Below are 18,381 nucleotides of genomic sequence, written 5' to 3' on the forward strand. Positions count from 1 at the left end.
AATTGCTATAACCTTAAGAGAATATTTAGAATTTGCAAAACCAATTTCGAGATGTTTATCATCTAGTTGCTGAAAAGGTGGGTCTATAGGCAGGGAAAGATTTTTAGTTCTCTTTAGAAACTAAACCATCTGTAAATTGGCCCACACTTTGCTTGGTAACTCTCCAAATGATTCAGATGCATGTATTTGACTTCTAAAATACAAGATAAACAAGCCTCTAGTCCTGAGAGAACTATGCCCCATCCCACCATTTGACCTCACCATCAAAGAAAGGCTCTCAAAATCTGGTTGTTTCACAAATTCACCTAAATGAGTTTAGGAGGTTATTTTGTTATTTGTTTTGGTTTGTTGTGCTTTACACTAGTGCAATTAACTGATGCTAACAGTTATAATTTACACATGCCCTTCTTAAAGGAAATCACTCTTTCTATCTTTTAGGGACCCTTTACTTTGGTGGTTGTTTATTTTCATATGGACCAGATTGGTATGGACCAAGCAGCATATGGAGGAATGAACTCTGACCCAGAGTTTTGTTCTGGTGCTCAAATGTATAATTCCATCTTGGGGTTGTAAGAGGAGAATAGAAACCATTTTATATGAAGATTATACTCAAGAATAGTAATTGCTTAGGGATCATCTAGAAAGTTTAAAGGATAATGATGTACCGGGAGTCCTTCACAGCTTATGGTGCAAATCTTGCACCAAAACATATAGAAAGAAGAAGAGGTTCCAAAGCTGTTTTTTCCATCCTTCAGCAAGTTTCAACTCTGGTGTTGAATATCTCTGGGATCCCTAACATTTACATGTTATGGGGTTGGAGAGTGAAGGGTACAGTCAGTCCCATCTTGTTCCTTCCTGTCCCACGGTCTGTCTACTGTAAAAGGGCTCTGGGGGCTAAGTAGAAAAGCTGCCGTGGGGGACGCCTGGGTGGCTCAGTTGGTTGGGCGACTGCCTTCGGCTCAGGTCATGATCCTGGGGTCCTGGGATCGAGTCCCACATCGGGCTCCCTGCTCAGCAGGGAGTCTGCTTCTCCCTCTGACCCTCCTTCCTCTCATGCTCTCTGTCTCTCATTCTCTCTCTCTCAAATAAATAAATAAAATCTTTAAAAAAAAAAAAAAAAAGAAAGAAAGAAAAGCTGCCGTGGGTCCTGAAGCTCGTAAACTGGGATGGGAGGCTTGTGTGGAAAATTCTTTGGTCCCTCACCCCACTCTGTAGGGCTACTCAGTGGAGGGGCTCCAACCAAAGTGGCCGGGGCCCTTTGTATAGTACCAGAAAAATACTTTATATTCTGCATTGAGCATTTGAACAGTTTCTGCCATAATCATCACTGATTTCGTACCCATAGTTGTTATAAGGAGAAAAATAGGTGATTTTTTTCTAACTCTAAAAGGAGCCAAAGAGTTTTAATATTGGTTGAGCTCATTATAACAAGAGCAGTGGAGTCTTAAATATTACACCATATTGTGTAAATATCACACAAGTAAATTTCCTATAATAAAGATACAATGTGTATACACTATTTCCTTTGACAACAAGTAAACAAATGTTCTTCTATCCAGGCTAAAGTCTCTATAAAGATTGTATGTCACAGTTAAAGGAAAACCTCACAGGGAGTTCCTACCACACAAACTATTCAATTTTATAACAGTTGTTTTTTGGGGGTATTGGTTTTTGGTTTTACTCTTCTAAGTCTTTGTTATAAACCTCACACTACAGTGTTATTATTTTTTATTTAAATTGTTTATTGTTATTTTAAAAGATTTAGAGAATTAAAAAAATATTTTAAAACGTACCTACATTCAGGGCGCCTGGGTGGCTCAGCCAGTTAAGTGTCCAACTCTTGATTTCTGCTCAGGTTGTGATCTCGGGGTCCTGGGATCAAGCCCTGCATCAGGCTCTGCACTCAGCGGGGGACACTGCTGGAGATTCTTTCTCTCCCTCTCTCTTTGCCCCTACCCCTTGTGCACACACTCTCTCTCTCTCTCTAAGTAAATAAATAAATATTTTTTTAAAAAACGTACCCACACGTGATAGACACTGGGGAGGGTATGTGCTCTGGTAAGCGCTGTGAATTGTGCAAGACTGTTAAATCTCAGATCTGTACCTCTGAAACAAATAATGCAATATATGTTAAGAGAAAAAAAAAAAAGAAGAAGAAGAAGAAGAAGGTAGCAGGAGGGGAAGAATGAAGGGGGGGAAATCGGAGGGGGAGACGAACCATGAGAGACTATGGACTCTGAGAAACAAACTGAGGGTTCTAGAGGGGAGAGGGGTGGGAGGATGGGTTAGCCTGGTGATGGGTATTGAGGAGGGCACATTCTGCATGGAGCACTGGGTGTTATGCACAAACAATGAATCATGGAACACTTCATCTAAAACTAATGTTGTAATGTATGGGGATTAACATAAGAATAAAAAAAACAAAAACAAAAACGTACCCACACTTTTTTTTTTCTTTCGGCCACTCCACTGTCTTCTCGCTTGGATCATTTCCAGTGAGAAACTCACTGCTTTCCTTGTCTTTGTTTCCCTTGTGTATAACGTGTCTTTTTGTCTCTGGCTGATTTTAAGACGTTTCTCTTTATCATTGGTGTTGGACAATTTCATCCTGATGTGCCTTGGTATAGTTTTCTTCATATTTCTCTTGTTTAAGGTTTGTCGAACATCTTGAAACAAACTTTTCTTTGAAACATTTCTTCCAATGTTTCTCCTCCTCTTTGGGCTATTCCGGTGACTTATGTGTTCACTACTTGGCTTGTCTCACAGTTCACTGATGATGTTCTTTTGATTTTTAAAATTTTTTTTTCTTTAATCTCTGTTTTTTATTTGGAATAGTTTCCACTGCTATGTCTTCAACTTCACTATTTTTTCTTCTGCAACTTCTAAAATGCTGTTAATCCATCCAGTATAAATTTTACCTGAGACATTGAGTTTTCATCTCTAGAATTGCAATTGGGTATTTTTTAATATCTAGTAGTCTCCCCTTATGACACAGTTAATCTTTCTTCTAGCTTCTTAAACGTATGGACTGTAGTCATAATAAGTGTTCTAAAGTCCTTGCTTGCTAATTCTAACATCTCTGTCAGTTCTAGGTTGGTTCCAGTTGATTGGATTTTTTCCTCACTATGGGTCATATATTTCTGCTTCTTTACATTCCTGGTATTTTTTGTTAGATGCCAGATATTGTAGATTTTACCTTATGGGTGCTAGATATTACTTTATTTCTATAAATACGCTTGAGCTTAGGTCTGGGACACAGTTGAGTGACTTGAAAACAGTTTGACCCTTTCAGGTCTCATTTTTAAGATTTGTGATGTGGGAAAAATGCTCATTCTAGGCCTAATTATTCCTCACTCCTGAAGTAAGACCCTTCTGAGTACTCTGCCCCATAAGTACTCTGGGAATTGTGAGGTTTTGGAGTCTGGCTGATGGAAGCATGCTCTGTTCCAGGCCTGGGGACTGTTAGGCACTATGTTTTCTAAGCCTTTCCAGTGATTCTTTCCCCAGCCTCTGGTGTTTCCTCACACACATGAGCAGATCAGCCCTCAGCTACATACTCAGAAGGGTTTCTGTGAGTTCTCTCTTTGTGAAGATCTCTCCTCTCTTCCACTCTTCCCTGCAAACTCTATCTGGCTCAGTCATTCCAGACGTTTAATTTTATCTCTTCAACTCAGGGAGTCTGCCAGGTTCTGCCTGGGTCCGCCTTCCCTCGCTACACCACAGTCTATGAACTATCTCAAGGCAGGAAGCTGGGTGATTATAGGGCTCACATTATTTTTTCCTGCCTCTCAGGGGCAGCCATTTTTAATTACCTGACGCCCATATTCTTTTTTTTTTTTTAAGATTTTATTCATTTATTTGACAGAGAGAGACACAGCGAGAGAGGGAACACAAGCAGGGGGAGTGGGAGAGGGAGAAGTAGGCTTCCCGCTGAACCCATGCGGGGCTCAATCCCAGGACCCTGAGATCATGACCTGAGCCAAAGGCAGATGCTTAATGACTGAGCCACCCAGGCGCCCCCTGACGCCCATATTCTTGAAACCATTTTTCACATACTTTGTCCAGTTTTTCAGTTGTTTCAGGTGGGAGGAAAATCTAGTTCCTATTACTTCAGCTTGCCAGAAGCAGAAGTCTTCTTTAGGTCTATAACCAGTAAATATTTTCCATATTTTACCCTTAACTATATAATAAGAGAGGTAACAAGATCAAAGAAATTGTTTTCTCAAATTTCTTCCATGTCTCTAGGATTCAGCTATTAAAAACATCCTCTGATTTTTATTTGACAGAGAGAGAGAACACAAGCAGGGGGAGGGGCAGAGGGAGAGGGAGAAGCAGACTCTCCGCCGAGCAGGGAGCCTGATGTGGGGCTCCATCCCAGGACCCTGGGATCATGACCTGAGCCAAAGGCAGATGCTTAACCGACTGAGCCACCCGGGTGCCCCAAAAAACTTACATCCTCTGATATTCAGACGTTCATTTTAATTGAGGCTGAAAAAATGAATTTATGGAATTTATAAATTTTGATTCTACAAAGCTGAGCTTCCTTCTCTTTATTTTCACCACAGGGTGAGGTAGTTGGAATTTGGGCTGGGTAAACCAGCTCTGGAACCACGTCTCCACCAGCTGTCTTTGCTCAGACACATGGGCAATTAAAACTGGTGGGAGAGAGTCCTACAAGGAGATGAGGCACTGTTAATCCTTATTAGTGGGCCTGCCCTTGAAGGTTGGATCCAGAACACTTAAATAGAGCCTGGACTGTGTGTTTGCTTTTTCCTTTGAACTCTTCTGCAGCAGCTAGTTCTTCAAGCGAAGGCAAATTCCCTGTTTCTCACTTAGGTGAGCATAGACAAATAGCCACGAATAACATCCATCAACAATCAGGTTTTTTTTCCCTTCAGGCCACTCCCCAGACCCACATCCAACTTTTTCTCCCAGGACGAATAAGTCTCCTCTTTCTTCTTCTTGCAGAAGGGCTACACCCCAACCACCCTCCTCCCAGGCGACCTTCTCTTCTAACGCATAAAGCATTTCTCATTAGGTAGGAGAAAAAAATCTTACAATTTAATCTTCAGTAGGTTCATCCTCTAGTAGCCACCCATATCCCCCACCCCTGCTAATATAACATAATATCTATGGTAAAAGTTCAGATAGATTTAGAATTTTCAGGTGCTCATATTTACAGAGTCGTTACCTGCCCTCACTTAACATTGTTCTTTCTCTGCTCCTTCCAGCCTTTTGCAATGACAAGAGAAGCAGTCTAAAACATGAGCATGGACTTATAGTTGTATAGAGTCCACATGAAGCTAGTAAGGTTCTTATCCAACATTTAGTAAAAAAAAAAAAAAAGAATATATATGTCTTGGTCAGTTAGGGCTGCTAGAACAGAATACCACAGACCGGGTGGCTCATAAAAATAGACATTTATTTCTCACAGTTCTGGAGGCTAGTTCAAGGTCAAGGTGCTGGCAGTTTCAGTGTTTGGTAAGAACCCACTTCCTGGTCCACAGATGGTCATCTTACATGGTAGAAGGGGCAAGGGATCTCTCATCTCTGGGGTCTTTTTTATAAGGTATTTTATAAGGTACTAATCCCATTAACGAGAGCTCTCATAATAGCATCACCATGGGGGTTAGGATTTCAAGGCATGATTTTTTTGGGGGGGTGGGAGGGACATAATATTCAGTTCATTGCAAAATATATACACACAGATATATACATTTTGTTTTTTATTGTTCTGTCAGCGTGGCATTTAAGAGCTATGCATTTGCTTCTGGATTTTCTCCCCCTTATTGAAGATGCATCCACAATCGTTTGCTATTTCATCTTAAGAGATGGTCATCCTTTCTCCTTTATTTCGTGTTTTACTCCTTGTATCAGGAAACCAGTGACACAATTTCACTTGGACACTCTGACAATCGAGAAAATAAATCCTTGGAATTCCCCTGTTCATTTCTATCTGCGGGCAGTGGGCATTTATTGAGGATTTGCGGCCTGTCCGGCACAGAGAGGGTTTGAGCTCAGTCCTGCTGACGGCCTATTTCCCTTCCCTGACTCCAGGCCTCTTGACTTCTTTCCACAGGTGCCACAGTGAACAGAGACGACAGCTGCCAGTCTGACAGCAGCGGGTTCCTGGATGACCCCCTGGAGCCGCTGTCCCTGCAGGTAGGGGGCCACTGGAGGGTTGGAATATGGGTAAAAGGAAAGATAAGTAGAAAGCACGCCATGCCACCACATTCGGAAAGGGCAGCCAGCCCTTGGAAGACACGCACCATAGGCAGCCAAGGGACAGGGATTGGAGTCACACTAGACAAGGTGACAGAAAGCTTAGCATTCCTTTCCTTTTTATTTTCTTTGGATTTTGCCAAACAAGGAAGCTGAGCCTCATAGACAGAAGGGCTTAGTTAAAATAGTGAACTAAAGTAAACCTGAGTTTGTAACCCTTATCTTCTGACTCCTAAGTCAGTGGTAATGATAAGGAAAAGACACATACACGTCTTAAACCTAGCGCCTCCCCCACCCTCCTGACCCATTTGCCTTTATCCTGGTTTCTCACACAGATGCCTTCCTTGCCAAGCCGCCAGAGTCCTGCTGAGAATGGATGTAGAAAGCCAGGGGATCAGAGCCAGTGCCTAGTGCCGCCCCAGGACTGCCAGCAGGAGTCAGATGGCTCTGATTCCAAGAGTATGGTGAGCACAGCCTTCTCAAATCAAGACTGGAGTATCATGGAGGAAAAGGCCTCAACATCTACGGTGGAGAAAGAGTCTCCGTTTGAGGATACAGAGAAGCCACCAGAGCCATTGACCCCAGATATGGCCCTTGCCGAGCCCGCCAGAGGAGAACAGCCAAGGAAAGACAGCCATCTGAGGCAGCATCTGCCCACGCCCCGAACGGAAGATGAGGCCATGGTGGGCACAGCTATCTCCAGATGTGACTGCCCTCTGGGGTTTAGGGTGCCCCACATCACAGAAGTCAAGGATGGGTTACTGAAGCTTGAGGGAGCTGGGGAAACCTACATGCGAACCCACCACTGCAAGTCCCAAAGATCACCTGGAGTTGATCCTGCTCATGACAAGCTCCTTCATGTAGACTCTGAGGCCGCAAGAGGAGCAGAAAACAACAAAATCTATCCGGACACCAACAATACCTCACTGACAGGAGAAAGCCCACCACAGCATGTCCCCAAGCCCAGTAATGTCATGTCCTATACAGTTGACCTTATCCAAACATCCGAAAAGCTCATTCCCCACCTAGATAAACCCACTGGAGATACTCCCCACACAAAGCCAGTATGTAGTGCTTTGGGTCACATACCACATAGAGCAGAACCTGAGATGGAGAAGTTTCCTCTAAATGCTGACTCAAACACTGTTGGTTCCAAGCCTGTGACAATCCAGATGTCCTCCAATCTGGCATCAGCTGCTCAGAATGCTGTGGCTTTGGGGACTGATTGTAAAAGAACAACTTTAGAATGCACTGTGCGTGACCCTGCTCCCACAACAGAACCAGGACTGGAGACAAAATTGAGACAGTGCTGTGATGTTTCTGTTCAGACCAATATAAGTGAGCCTAGGCCCTGGCATTGCTGTTCAGCTCCAAGTACCAAGGCCCAGCACCTCACCAAATCCGTCTCTCTAGACACAGGCTTCCCTCGTATCTACCCAGCGGGCATCTGCCATGCTGTATCCACCCACTGCTGTGTGTGCTGTCATCACCATCCCCACTGCCACTCAGAGAGGCAGAGCCCTGGCCCTGTGCCCTCAGCCTGTAGGCACTGCTCATGCTCACATCATCATCTGGAAGCCCAGTTTGTGAAGACTTTGAACGTCCTTCAGGACACTACAGTGAAGGAGCTGTGTTCTGTAAGTATTCATCTCTGCCAAGAGGGAAGACAGATGGAGCAATAGCCCCTCAGGGATAATGTTCAGGTCCCCTGAATGCAAGCTTTCAGGGCATACCTTTCCATCTCAAATCATGAGTAATATCTGCAGAGAGCTTTATAGCTTACGATATATTCTCACAAGTTTCTTCTTATCTCATATGTCCAATCACCTTCTGAAGTAAGGAGGTAAATTTCATTATTAATTTCCATTTGACAGAGTGATATAGAACAATAAATTCATGTGTAAGGTTATAAACATTAATGCATCTGTACCTCATCTACAATTCAGTCTGACTGAACAATTCTCTGTCTTAAATTCACTTAACTGAATAATCTTGCACAAGCCATTACATCTCTCTGAGCCTAGTTCCTGCTTTGTAAAATAGGGAGATTTTCATGCCATAGGCACAAGATTGTTTTAGGATTGAGTGAGAGAAAGCCTGTAAAGCACTCAGCATGCTCGGACACTCAGCACGGTGCCCAGCCCACAGAAAGCCCTAGAAAATGCTAACTGAGTGGCTCTTATTCTTATTATTAATTTTCATCACTGTTTTATTATTGTTCAGCTCTTGAATCTAGAGCCTCTCTAGAAGCTCTATGTCACATAGAGGGACTCCTGCTCCATCTTGCTGAGTTTATTTAAAAGTGGACATTGAGTTTACTGAAAACTGAATGACCCCCAACCTGTTCAGCCCCTGATAAATCAATAAGCATTTAGTGAGTCCTTCTAGTGTCCCCTCTTCAGTGATTCTCAAGGTAAGAAATGATCTAGGTTGTCAAGGTTAGCCATTCATTAAAAAAATTAAGAGCATCACACATGAAACCACCTGCACTGAAAGTGAAAAAACAGAAAGGTGGCACAGATAACATAGGGCTACTGCTGTTCAAAGGAGAGCGGAGGGCAACTGTAATTTATTAAGCATCTACTGTTTGATGCCTGACAGGTGACCTTCCCATTCTTTTAATTCCACAAATATTTATTGAGTGCCTATGCTAATTACTTTATTTACCGTATGTTGAGTAACCTTCATTTTCACCCATGCCATAAATCCTGAGCCCCTCATATATATGCCAAGTCCTCCCTCTTTTACAAATGAGGAACCTAGAACCAAGAGAGTGTAACTTTCCAACTTCCCCCACTAATAAGTGGTTAGTTCTGATTCGAATTCAGATCTAGCTGACACCAAATTCTCAGACAACACACTCCAGGCAATGATGTGTCTAACTTTAAAGTATCTAAATCTGTAGAAGTGTAATAACAACATGAGAAAGTGATTACGAGAAAGATAAGGCAAGTTACTACATAGCCCTTCAAGATCTAGAAATCTGCATAAATGTTATATAAAAGTAGAAAGAGAATCAATGAAAGATAAGTAATTTACTACATCATTTTTCAAATTGCAAGGTTTGAGACATTTGGAATATTTTTAAGTGGGTTGTTAAAAGGGTTGAACTAGTGAAAGAAGTCATTGAGATTAATTCTGCTTATAATACTATCCAAAAGTTTCATGGGAGTGAAGAACAAAGGCTGAGGTCCATCGGACTTTCAAAAGACCCAGGTTCAAATCCTAGAAAGTAGTAGGAGTCATCCCCACCATCATCATCACTAATATTTATTAAGGGATTTTAAATGCTGTAAGGTGGTGGGTTTCAACTGGGGATAATTTGCTCCCATCCTTAGTAATATTTTGCAATGTTTGAAGACATTTTGGTTGTCATATCTGGGGTAGGCATTGCTGTTATTAGTGCGTAGAGGTCAGGGATACTGCTAAACATCCTACAATATGCAGGACAGCCCCTGACCCAACAAAGAATTATCTAGCCCCAAATAACAACAATGTCAGGGTTGAAAAACTCTGCTTTAAGGAAATAAACATATACTTGGCTACATAGTTAACATAGGAAAATGTTAGGTATGAAAGATGGCTGGAGAAGATAACATTTTAAGAGGTTGTAGGGGGAAAAAAATATTAAATCCTACAATTAGGTACTCCAGTTTCCATGATGTAAACCAGGTTGTTGGTCCAAAATATCCTGAAAGATTTTTTTCTAATTTACATTTTTAAGGTAAGTTCTACAAGGATATATAAATTAAACCATATTTAGTTTTATATTTAATTTTATTAAAAATAATAAAAATCAAAATTGTGCTAAAAACTCCAGAAGAAATGGTCTCTTTAGATATACCCAATGTCAATCTTTTAATGGAAATGTTGCAGGTATTTATTCCATAATAAGATACTATCTAGTTTCTGTTCACATCGCAACTCTTAAAAACAACCCATTTACTGATTGGGTTAAAAAGAGAAATAGGGGTGCCTGGGTAGCTTAGTCAGTTCAGTGTCTGCCCTTGATTTCCACTCAGGTCATGATCTCAGGGACATGAGACTGAGCCCCACATGGGGCTCCACACTCTGATCATGGAGCCTGCTTAGCCTGCTTACAGAATCTCTGTCTCCCTCTCTACCTGCCCCTCCCCTCCCCACACCACCCCACCCCATTCCCGTTCATGCTCTTGCTCTCTCTCTCTCTCGCTCGCTCTAAAAAAAGAGAGAGAGAGAAAGAGAGAAATAACAAACACATATCCACAGACTAAGAAGCTAGATGTCTGTCATCAAACTGTCTTTGGGAAGCACTATCATTTCATTTATTAATATAATAATCAAGTATCTTTGGCAATAGCCATATATGATACTCAATTAGCCTATCATTTATTCAGTTATATGGCCACAAATGAAAAAAGGGGAACTCAGCCTTCCATGGCACAAGTGGAAAAGACCTAATGAGGGTTTTTAGCATGGTTGAGGTGACTGTGACACATCAGTGCAGACAAAAGGGACACCAGGGTCTGGAGTGGCTCAGTTATTCAAAGGGTAGGCCTGACGACAGGTGCTAGGAAAACCACAGCATCCAGAGAGCATAGCTGACCAGTTAGTACAGCCCAGCAAAACCATTAATATGAAAGGTTTTAATAAGACATAAAGGATTTATAAGGTATTTGGGAGTGTCCTCATGAATTTGTAGGAGCATGGTTCTGGAAACTGCAGAAGCCAGCTACAGGGTAAGGACTGGTTCTGGCAGTGAGGCAAGGACATTGATTAGAACAGGGACCAAAGATTAAGCCTGGGTCAGCTCCAGGGGTGAGTGACTTTTCATGCAGAGCAGAGCTCTCCCCATTTCTTGCTGAACTTGGGCCGAGGCAGCCCCAGCTGTGTGGGGAGATCTGACAACTGAAAATAGACCTTTTTCTTGCTTTGACACTATGAGACATCAGCTCTTCTGCAGAACATACAGGGGATTTGTGTCCTGTTATGCACAATGGCCATCTTCAGGGTTGTGTGTAGCTTTCAAATGAGTAGGAGTTTAAATGAGTGTGCATGCCACCATCTCGTGTCTTCTAAAACCTTGTGTCATATTGCCTCTGCCTGCTGTCCTCCTAGAATTCACAATTATACCAAAAAAAGGTATTTTCACATCAAATTGATCTGACATTATACACCCTGAAATGCATACTATCTCAGGTTTTCTTAGATGACAATGCATTTCTCCTTATTTAGAGTCAAGGGACCACAAACATACAGAGAAAACGGTCTTTTACATGTGCCTTATTATACTCGTGGGCAGGTAGGTATACACACAGGCACACAGAGAACTTGCAGAAAAGCAAGTGAAAATGGGGGATTGCATTCACCCACAAGAGCAGGCTGCTTAGGCCAAAGAACAAACTCAGGAACAGAGAGAAAAGGTATCTATGGTGAGTGACTCTGGGTTTGTAAGGCCTGAAAAATATTCTGGAGAAGAATGTCTCTAAATCAGATACTAGGTGCTAACTAGGGTTACAAAAATTATTTATTAAAAAAACTTATCTGGACAATTAATCTTGGATCAAGTTCAGATTATAGGCAGGGACAGATCCTATCTATTACCTTTCAATGGAAGTTCCAAGCAAGTGTTGAAAGTAAGAGCAAAAAAAAGCAAAAAAAATAAAATAAAATAAAATAAAATAAAATAAAAAGAAAGAAAGTAAGAGCAATTTTAGGTAAAAGACTCAGAAAAACCTCCCCACCTCCTCCCCTTACAGAACAGTATGTAACAGTGCAGAGACTCACTTGACTAATTGGTAAATGCTATTTCTGTGGTCTTGTGGGACACCATGGTTTGTTGATATGATTCATTCTTTTGTATATGTGAATTCTTCAAAATAATTTAGTAATTAAAAAAAACTTTCCAGAAAAGAAAATAAGATCATCTGAAATTAGATTTTTGGATATTAGAAAATTCTTCTATGATGTTCATGATTTAGCTTTAAATAAAAAGAAAGCATACACAGCTTAACAAGTCAGATGAGCCAACTCAAAAGTGAAGTTTCAATGTTTTCTGGTGGTTTCTTGCTCTTACTACTAAAGTTTGTCTTAATGCGCTTGAATCAGTTGAGTAGACCTTGAATTGATTCTGGGTTATAACCTAGCACTTACGTCGGAAGAAAGAGTTTGAAATAGCCTCTTATTTTTTTTTTCCTTGCCTAAGGTTTCCTTTTCTCTGAAAACTAATTCTATACCTGTTCTAGAGCTGAAATGTAGTGTTAGTACTCCAAATGACCAGAAGATGGCAGTGTTTCAGAATCTTCCACCTCACACCCTTCTCTGGTACCAAACAGCCAGGAGTTACTCCTACATCCCAGCCCCGCGTGCCTTCCAATCACAAAGGGTTACCCCAAAATAACTAGATGAAGCGTAAACTTTAATATTTCTAATGCTCAGCCTACTTGAGCACCATGTCTCCATGCCCCTGGCCTGACCATCCCTAGAACTTGGTCAGCCTGTAGGAATCTACTAGGACCATTCAACCAGCTCAGTCCTAAGGGACAAATAGCTTGTCCCCGTGTCTAGCCACACTGCTGTGACTCAGTTAGATCTTGAGAAGAAAAGAAATGAATCAGGCTTGAAATCTGCCCTTTTTTGACCTTGGACAAGTCAGTTTGCCCTTCTGTGTCAGAACACTTGTCTATAAAAAGAACACTTCATGGTCTCTAACATCCTTTCTAGTTTCAAGAGCCATAACTGTGGTCACCTTTCAAGCACGATTGCCAACATCAGTAACACTTCAAATACTCCTCTAACTGGTTCAAATGCACTCACACTGAAGCAAAAGTAATTAGAGAGTTTTGCCATGTAAAATATGTTATTCAAATATAAAAATTAAGGGACAGAATCAAACCAAACTCTCAGAGCAAAATGATGAGGAGTTTTCAGTATAAAAGCATCACTTGTAGGAAAGTATTTCTACTATGACAATTCCAGTAAAAGTAGCCATGAAGCTGCCAGGATCTTGGCCATGGGGCTTGGAGGAGAAGAGTAAGAAATCTGGGACTTCCTAAAAACAGGGCTAAGAGGAATTAACACAGCTGTAAGACTGGTCTCCATGGAAGTAAGAAAAGAAAGTTGAAAGAAGACTGCCATGAAAATCAGTTTCCTTTAAAGAGCTTTCCAGAAGCCCCACTCCATGCTCTCCACTTCCATCTCATTGCCATCCTACTACAAAGGATGCTGGGAAATGTCATTTGTTAGACACATTGTTGCCCTAAGACATTAGAAGTCTGTTCATGTGAATAAAGGGGGAAAAGACAGTTAGCAGGCAGCTAGCAGCCTCTGCCATGCTACTCTGGGAGGCAGGGAGGGCAGTCAAACCCATGCGCCTGGTAGAGAAAGCATTAGGGTCTAACAAGCATTAATGTCGCTTAAAGTCAGATGGGTGGAGATACTGGGGTCCTGGATCATGCATGTATTCAAAGCATGATCCAACCTGGGCTGGAAAACAAGGGCGATAGCTAGTAAGAACTCAGCAAATCATCAGGTTCCCAACAAATGGACTGAACTTAGGGGCTGCAGGAAGATATATATCTATATCTATATCTATATATATATCAATATAGATATAGATTAGGATATATATAGGCAGAAGCACAGTCATGCAGAGAAAGTAAGATTTAAAGAATGGTTCACATCAGGAACAATAAGGAGCAGGATGGGGAGCATAGACAGAGTTCAATTCTAGATTCCAGTTCATGAAGAGAGTGGGATGCCTAAATGATGCCTGCCTTACTCTGGATGAGCTTGTTAGCCACATGGAGCTGATCCTGCAGATTTCACCATCAGGGATTGCAGTTAAGCAGGGCTAAGACTGATAAAAAAAAATATTCTAAGCAGACTTTCTCTAATCAAACACATACCATCAGGACAGATGTGTTCAATGTTATTGAGATTCAGAGTGAGGCAGTATTCAAAACCCAAGTTAAACAAGATTTAACAGGGCTCAACTTTCCTAAGCACAAACCCTTACTTAGGCCCTTTCCCTCCTGCTGTCCTTTATCTGCGTCCTTGTACCCCTACATCACCTAGTTCTTCAGACAGCCATCCTGTCTCCGGGACATAATGTCTCCAAGAGCCAATCAACAACCAACTACCGTCCCGTCCCAGCCAAGTATTGCCTGCCCTGGCCTGGAGAAGCCAAAGGCTGGGCTTTCCTCTTTATTCTTCCCCACACATTAGCGACAGGGCTTCATTGCAGACAAGGGAGCCCCAGGGGGGAAGGCAGGCTCCACCGTGGTGAGCTCTTGCAGTGAATCCAAAAGGACTTCCTTTTCAGCTCTTTCTAATTGTTCTCAGTGCACAGTCCACGAGATGGAAGTGATGAAGATGGTGTGCCGGAGTTTCCGGGAGCATCTGGAGGAAATTGAACAGCACCTTACAGGACAGCAGGCACTCTTTTGCAGGGACATGTCAGAGGAGGAAAGGTAATTATCGAAGAGAGTCATAAAAGTAAGTAGAGCCCACACACCTGGAGCAAGGAAAGGTAATCAGGGCAGGACAGATGAGCACCAGGGAGGAGGACTAATGAGAAATGAATCCTTTTCCTTTGCTTTCCTGTTCTTGTTCTTGCTTTCTCAGTGGGAGTCTGTGAGAACTATTTGCTAGATAGCAACACTCACTCTTTAAGGCCAAGGCTTTTTGAGGTCAGAAGATGGGCAGTCAGCCGGGAAGATGGGGATAGCCAGCAGGATATCTTCCATTAATGTGAATGGGACTTATGCAAATGTAAGTATTGGGGGTTCTTAGAGTTTTGAAAATCTGCATTATTTTCACATAGATGAAAAGCATATGTCCCAGAAGTCGATTAGCTGTTGCCTGGGCCTGAGGGGTGGGAATAAGGATTAACTGTAAAGGGACACAGGAGTTTTTATTGGGCAGAGGGAAGTGATCCCAAACTGACTGGTGGTGAGTGAAACAACTTGGCAAATGTACTAAAAATCATTGCATTGGACTGTTAAAATAGGTGAACTCCATGGTATGCAAATTATTCTGCAATAGAGTTGTTTAAAAAAGAAAGAACACCCGCCCTGGTGATATACCATGTCTGCCACTGATAACAAATAAAGAAGGTGACTTTCCCTTGTAAGAAATGTCAGAGGACTGACCTACATTTTGAGAGGGATGATGGAGGACTGCGCTTGGAGGTGATGGGAAATGTGGTCGATTTCTATTCTCTACCTGCAGGGAGGAGGCCGAACAGCTGCAGACTCTCCGCTGGGCCCTGCGGCAGCAGATAGAAGAGCTGGAGTTTCATTTAGGAGACCGGGCTCAGCAAATCAAAGACGAGATTCTATTGGTACGGGGCAGTGGGTTGTGAAGCTGGACTCTGTCCTGCCGATCGCCGGAGGGATGCATTAAATCAAAAACCTGATAGTGCAATCAGTTCAGATTCTAGGATTATGGGCCAACACCTCCATTTTAAGTATAAAAAAAGTGAAGCCTTTGCTCAAGGCCACGTGGCTAGCTGGTAGCAATTGAGGATTAGAACTCAGGTCGTCTAATTCCTATGCCAATCTTTCCTCCTGTCCTGTAAATAAGTGATACATATTAATAATAATTATTATTATTAGCCATTTTCCCGATGAGAATAAGAAACACAACTGTTGAACTAGTATGGCTTAGTCATTGCCAGAATCTGCTGCTAACTCACAGAGCCCCCTCTAGAGAATTCCCCACCCAGGAGTACCTTTCCCAAAAGTCTGGCTTAGCTGTTTGGTGCAAATATGCTAAGTTGCCCACTCTTTTTGTTCTTACTTTCCTTTTAGCAGCTTGAGCTTCTCACAGAGGACCAACCTGAACACTATCCAAACCTGCATGACTGTAACTGGGCGGAAGAAAAGAATGGCTAGACTTCAGGTGATAAAGTCCACTCAGCCATGGTGCCGGGGGTTGCCTTTCCTCCCCACGATGGCCAGCAGGCTCCCAGCTCAAGGGTGACCCATTTGGCTGCCTTCTCTCCACCCACCTTGGAGAGCAGCACCAGGATGTCTCCTCCAGCTGAGGCAGAGTCAGGCCCAGCCCCTTTGTCAAATTGTCCTATTGGAGAAATGGGTATGAACGTCTTCCTCTAAATCAGAGTGGTTTTGGTGACCTTCCTACAAAGTGTAAGAGCACATTCTGGCCAGACAAGGAAATCTAAATTGCCCCCAAGAAGTGTTTATCAACCCTTCTTCAGCTATTTTTAAAAATATTCTACTCTGTGGTTCCACCCAAGAGAATCTCAATATTTCAATATCTATTCAATACAGAATAAGTGAGTACCTACTATGTGTCTGGCACTGGGAATACATGGTAGCCAAGATATAGATAGATAGATAGATAGATAGATAGATAGATAGATAGATAATAGATAGATAGATAATAGATAGATAATAGATAGATATAGATAGATAGATAGATAGATAGATAGATAGATAGATAGATAGATAGAGATAGAGATATATAGATATCTAGGTAAAAATGATATACAGTCTTTGCCCTGCAGAAACTTAGAGTCTACTGGGGGAGATAGAATGTGGACACATAAAGACATATGGATTTGAAAACTGTGAAAGAGCTTTGAAGGAAATCACACGGTTTTATGAAAGACAACATAGAAGGGAGTCTGATTGAGATCAAGATGTCAGGAGGGCCTGGTTGAGAAGTGACAACAGATGAGGGAAAGAAAATCCAGGCCCCAGAAGTACCTGAGGCAGTCGGCCCCTGGAAGCACTGATGAAGCTCTTACCATGTGCCAGGAGATCCTCGAATGCTGGAGACGGCTGTGACACATAAAGAGTTGGATGGGGAGCGAAGAAAACAAGAACAACCAACAAGATAATTTCAACATTGACAAATGCCATGGAGAAGACAGTGTGGGAACACTGTAGGGGGTGGTATGGAAGAAAATCGAACGGCATTACTGAGGGTGACAGGCAGGGCCTTGCTGAAAGGAGGTTATTTGGCTTAGACCTGAATGGTGAGGAAGAGGAAGCCATGTGAAATTCTGGGGAAAGAACTTTGAAAGCAGAAGGAATGGAAAGTTTAAAGGCCCTGAGACAGAACCAGACAGAGTTGCTGAGCACATGAGTGATGGGAGCGTGGAGGGAGAGGAAGTCCAGGGGCCGACTGTATGCCAGAGCCTGAGAGCCAGGATCCTTCTTCCTGATACTTTCTGTCCATGGCATTGCCGTTCTCCTTGACGTGTAGACTCAGAGCCACAATTTCACATCATCTCCTCATCCTCCTTCATCCTCTTCCCTCAGAATCAATTATCACATCACTGCTGAGGGTACTGCCACAATGTCATTCCCAGAAGCCCCTTCAGAACCTATTACTGGGTGACAACCCAACAGAGGGGCTTCCTAACTGCCTCTAGCTTCCTTCTCTCTGAGCTATACTGGCCTCTGCCAAAGTGGTCTCCCTTGGACATCACTTGGGTCATATTACCCTGACCTAGGGTGAGTAACCACGGAGTCCTTTTAGGCTATCCCAGAGAATTAGAGAGAAGTCACAGGATCATCCTTCCCAGAGCAGTGTTGCACCAAACAACCTCTGTTCCTTGCAATTATTATGCCCCTCTCCTTATCTCCAGCTGCCTCATTTCCTTTGATCACATCCCTCTTTTGGTTCCTGCATCATGTTTTAGTTTCCATCCCCAACTTGGCTTCTGATATATTGCATTTGTACCCCCAAATTGCTTTCCTTTCTAATCTTTTTAAACTTTTTACTCTTTCCCTGGGTCAGACTCCAGGCTCCCTTGTTTATCTCCAGTTCTCCAATGTAGATTTTGAAAAGTTTGCCATGGTTTCTGCAGATGACTTCAGATATGATGGAGAAGGAAAAGGAGACCTATTGCCTTCAGATGAAGGGTAGCATATGGAATCCCCAAGGATTGCTAAACATCTCATGGCATTTCCTTGTTTATTCTCCAAACTCTCCAACAAAGAGCACAAAAGGGGAAGCAAGATGTAGAGGGCTGCCCATCCCACACAGAACTTTGCTGTCTTCAACCCATGAAGGCTTGATTGCCAATGCTACTTCCAAATACCATCTTCTGTAGTGCATATCCTTCTTCCCGTAGACATGAGACCTCTAGAAGCCCAGCCCACCTGGTGATCTATGGATTAACTGTTAGTGTGTCCCCAGTGGTTC

The 18,381-nt window shown here is 42.5% G+C and overlaps 1 protein-coding gene across 1 annotated transcript in view; it reads left to right on the plus strand.

Moving 5' to 3' along the window:
- The window catches only part of ITPRID1 (ITPR interacting domain containing 1), a 77,333-nt gene extending 60,910 nt beyond the window's left edge, over positions 1 to 16,423 (plus strand). The window contains 5 exon segments of the mRNA XM_035021406.1: positions 6,080 to 6,162; positions 6,558 to 7,859; positions 14,545 to 14,672; positions 15,433 to 15,544; positions 16,014 to 16,423. Of these exon segments, the coding sequence (XP_034877297.1) occupies positions 6,080 to 6,162; positions 6,558 to 7,859; positions 14,545 to 14,672; positions 15,433 to 15,544; positions 16,014 to 16,319 (1,931 nt within the window). The 3' untranslated portion in view covers positions 16,320 to 16,423.
- The last annotated feature ends 1,958 nt before the right edge of the window (positions 16,424 to 18,381 follow it).

This window comes from Mirounga leonina, unplaced genomic scaffold (assembly GCF_011800145.1).
Source record: "Mirounga leonina isolate KUSES-001 unplaced genomic scaffold, KU_Mleo_1.0 Mir_174, whole genome shotgun sequence".
Lineage (NCBI taxonomy): Eukaryota > Metazoa > Chordata > Mammalia > Carnivora > Phocidae > Mirounga > Mirounga leonina.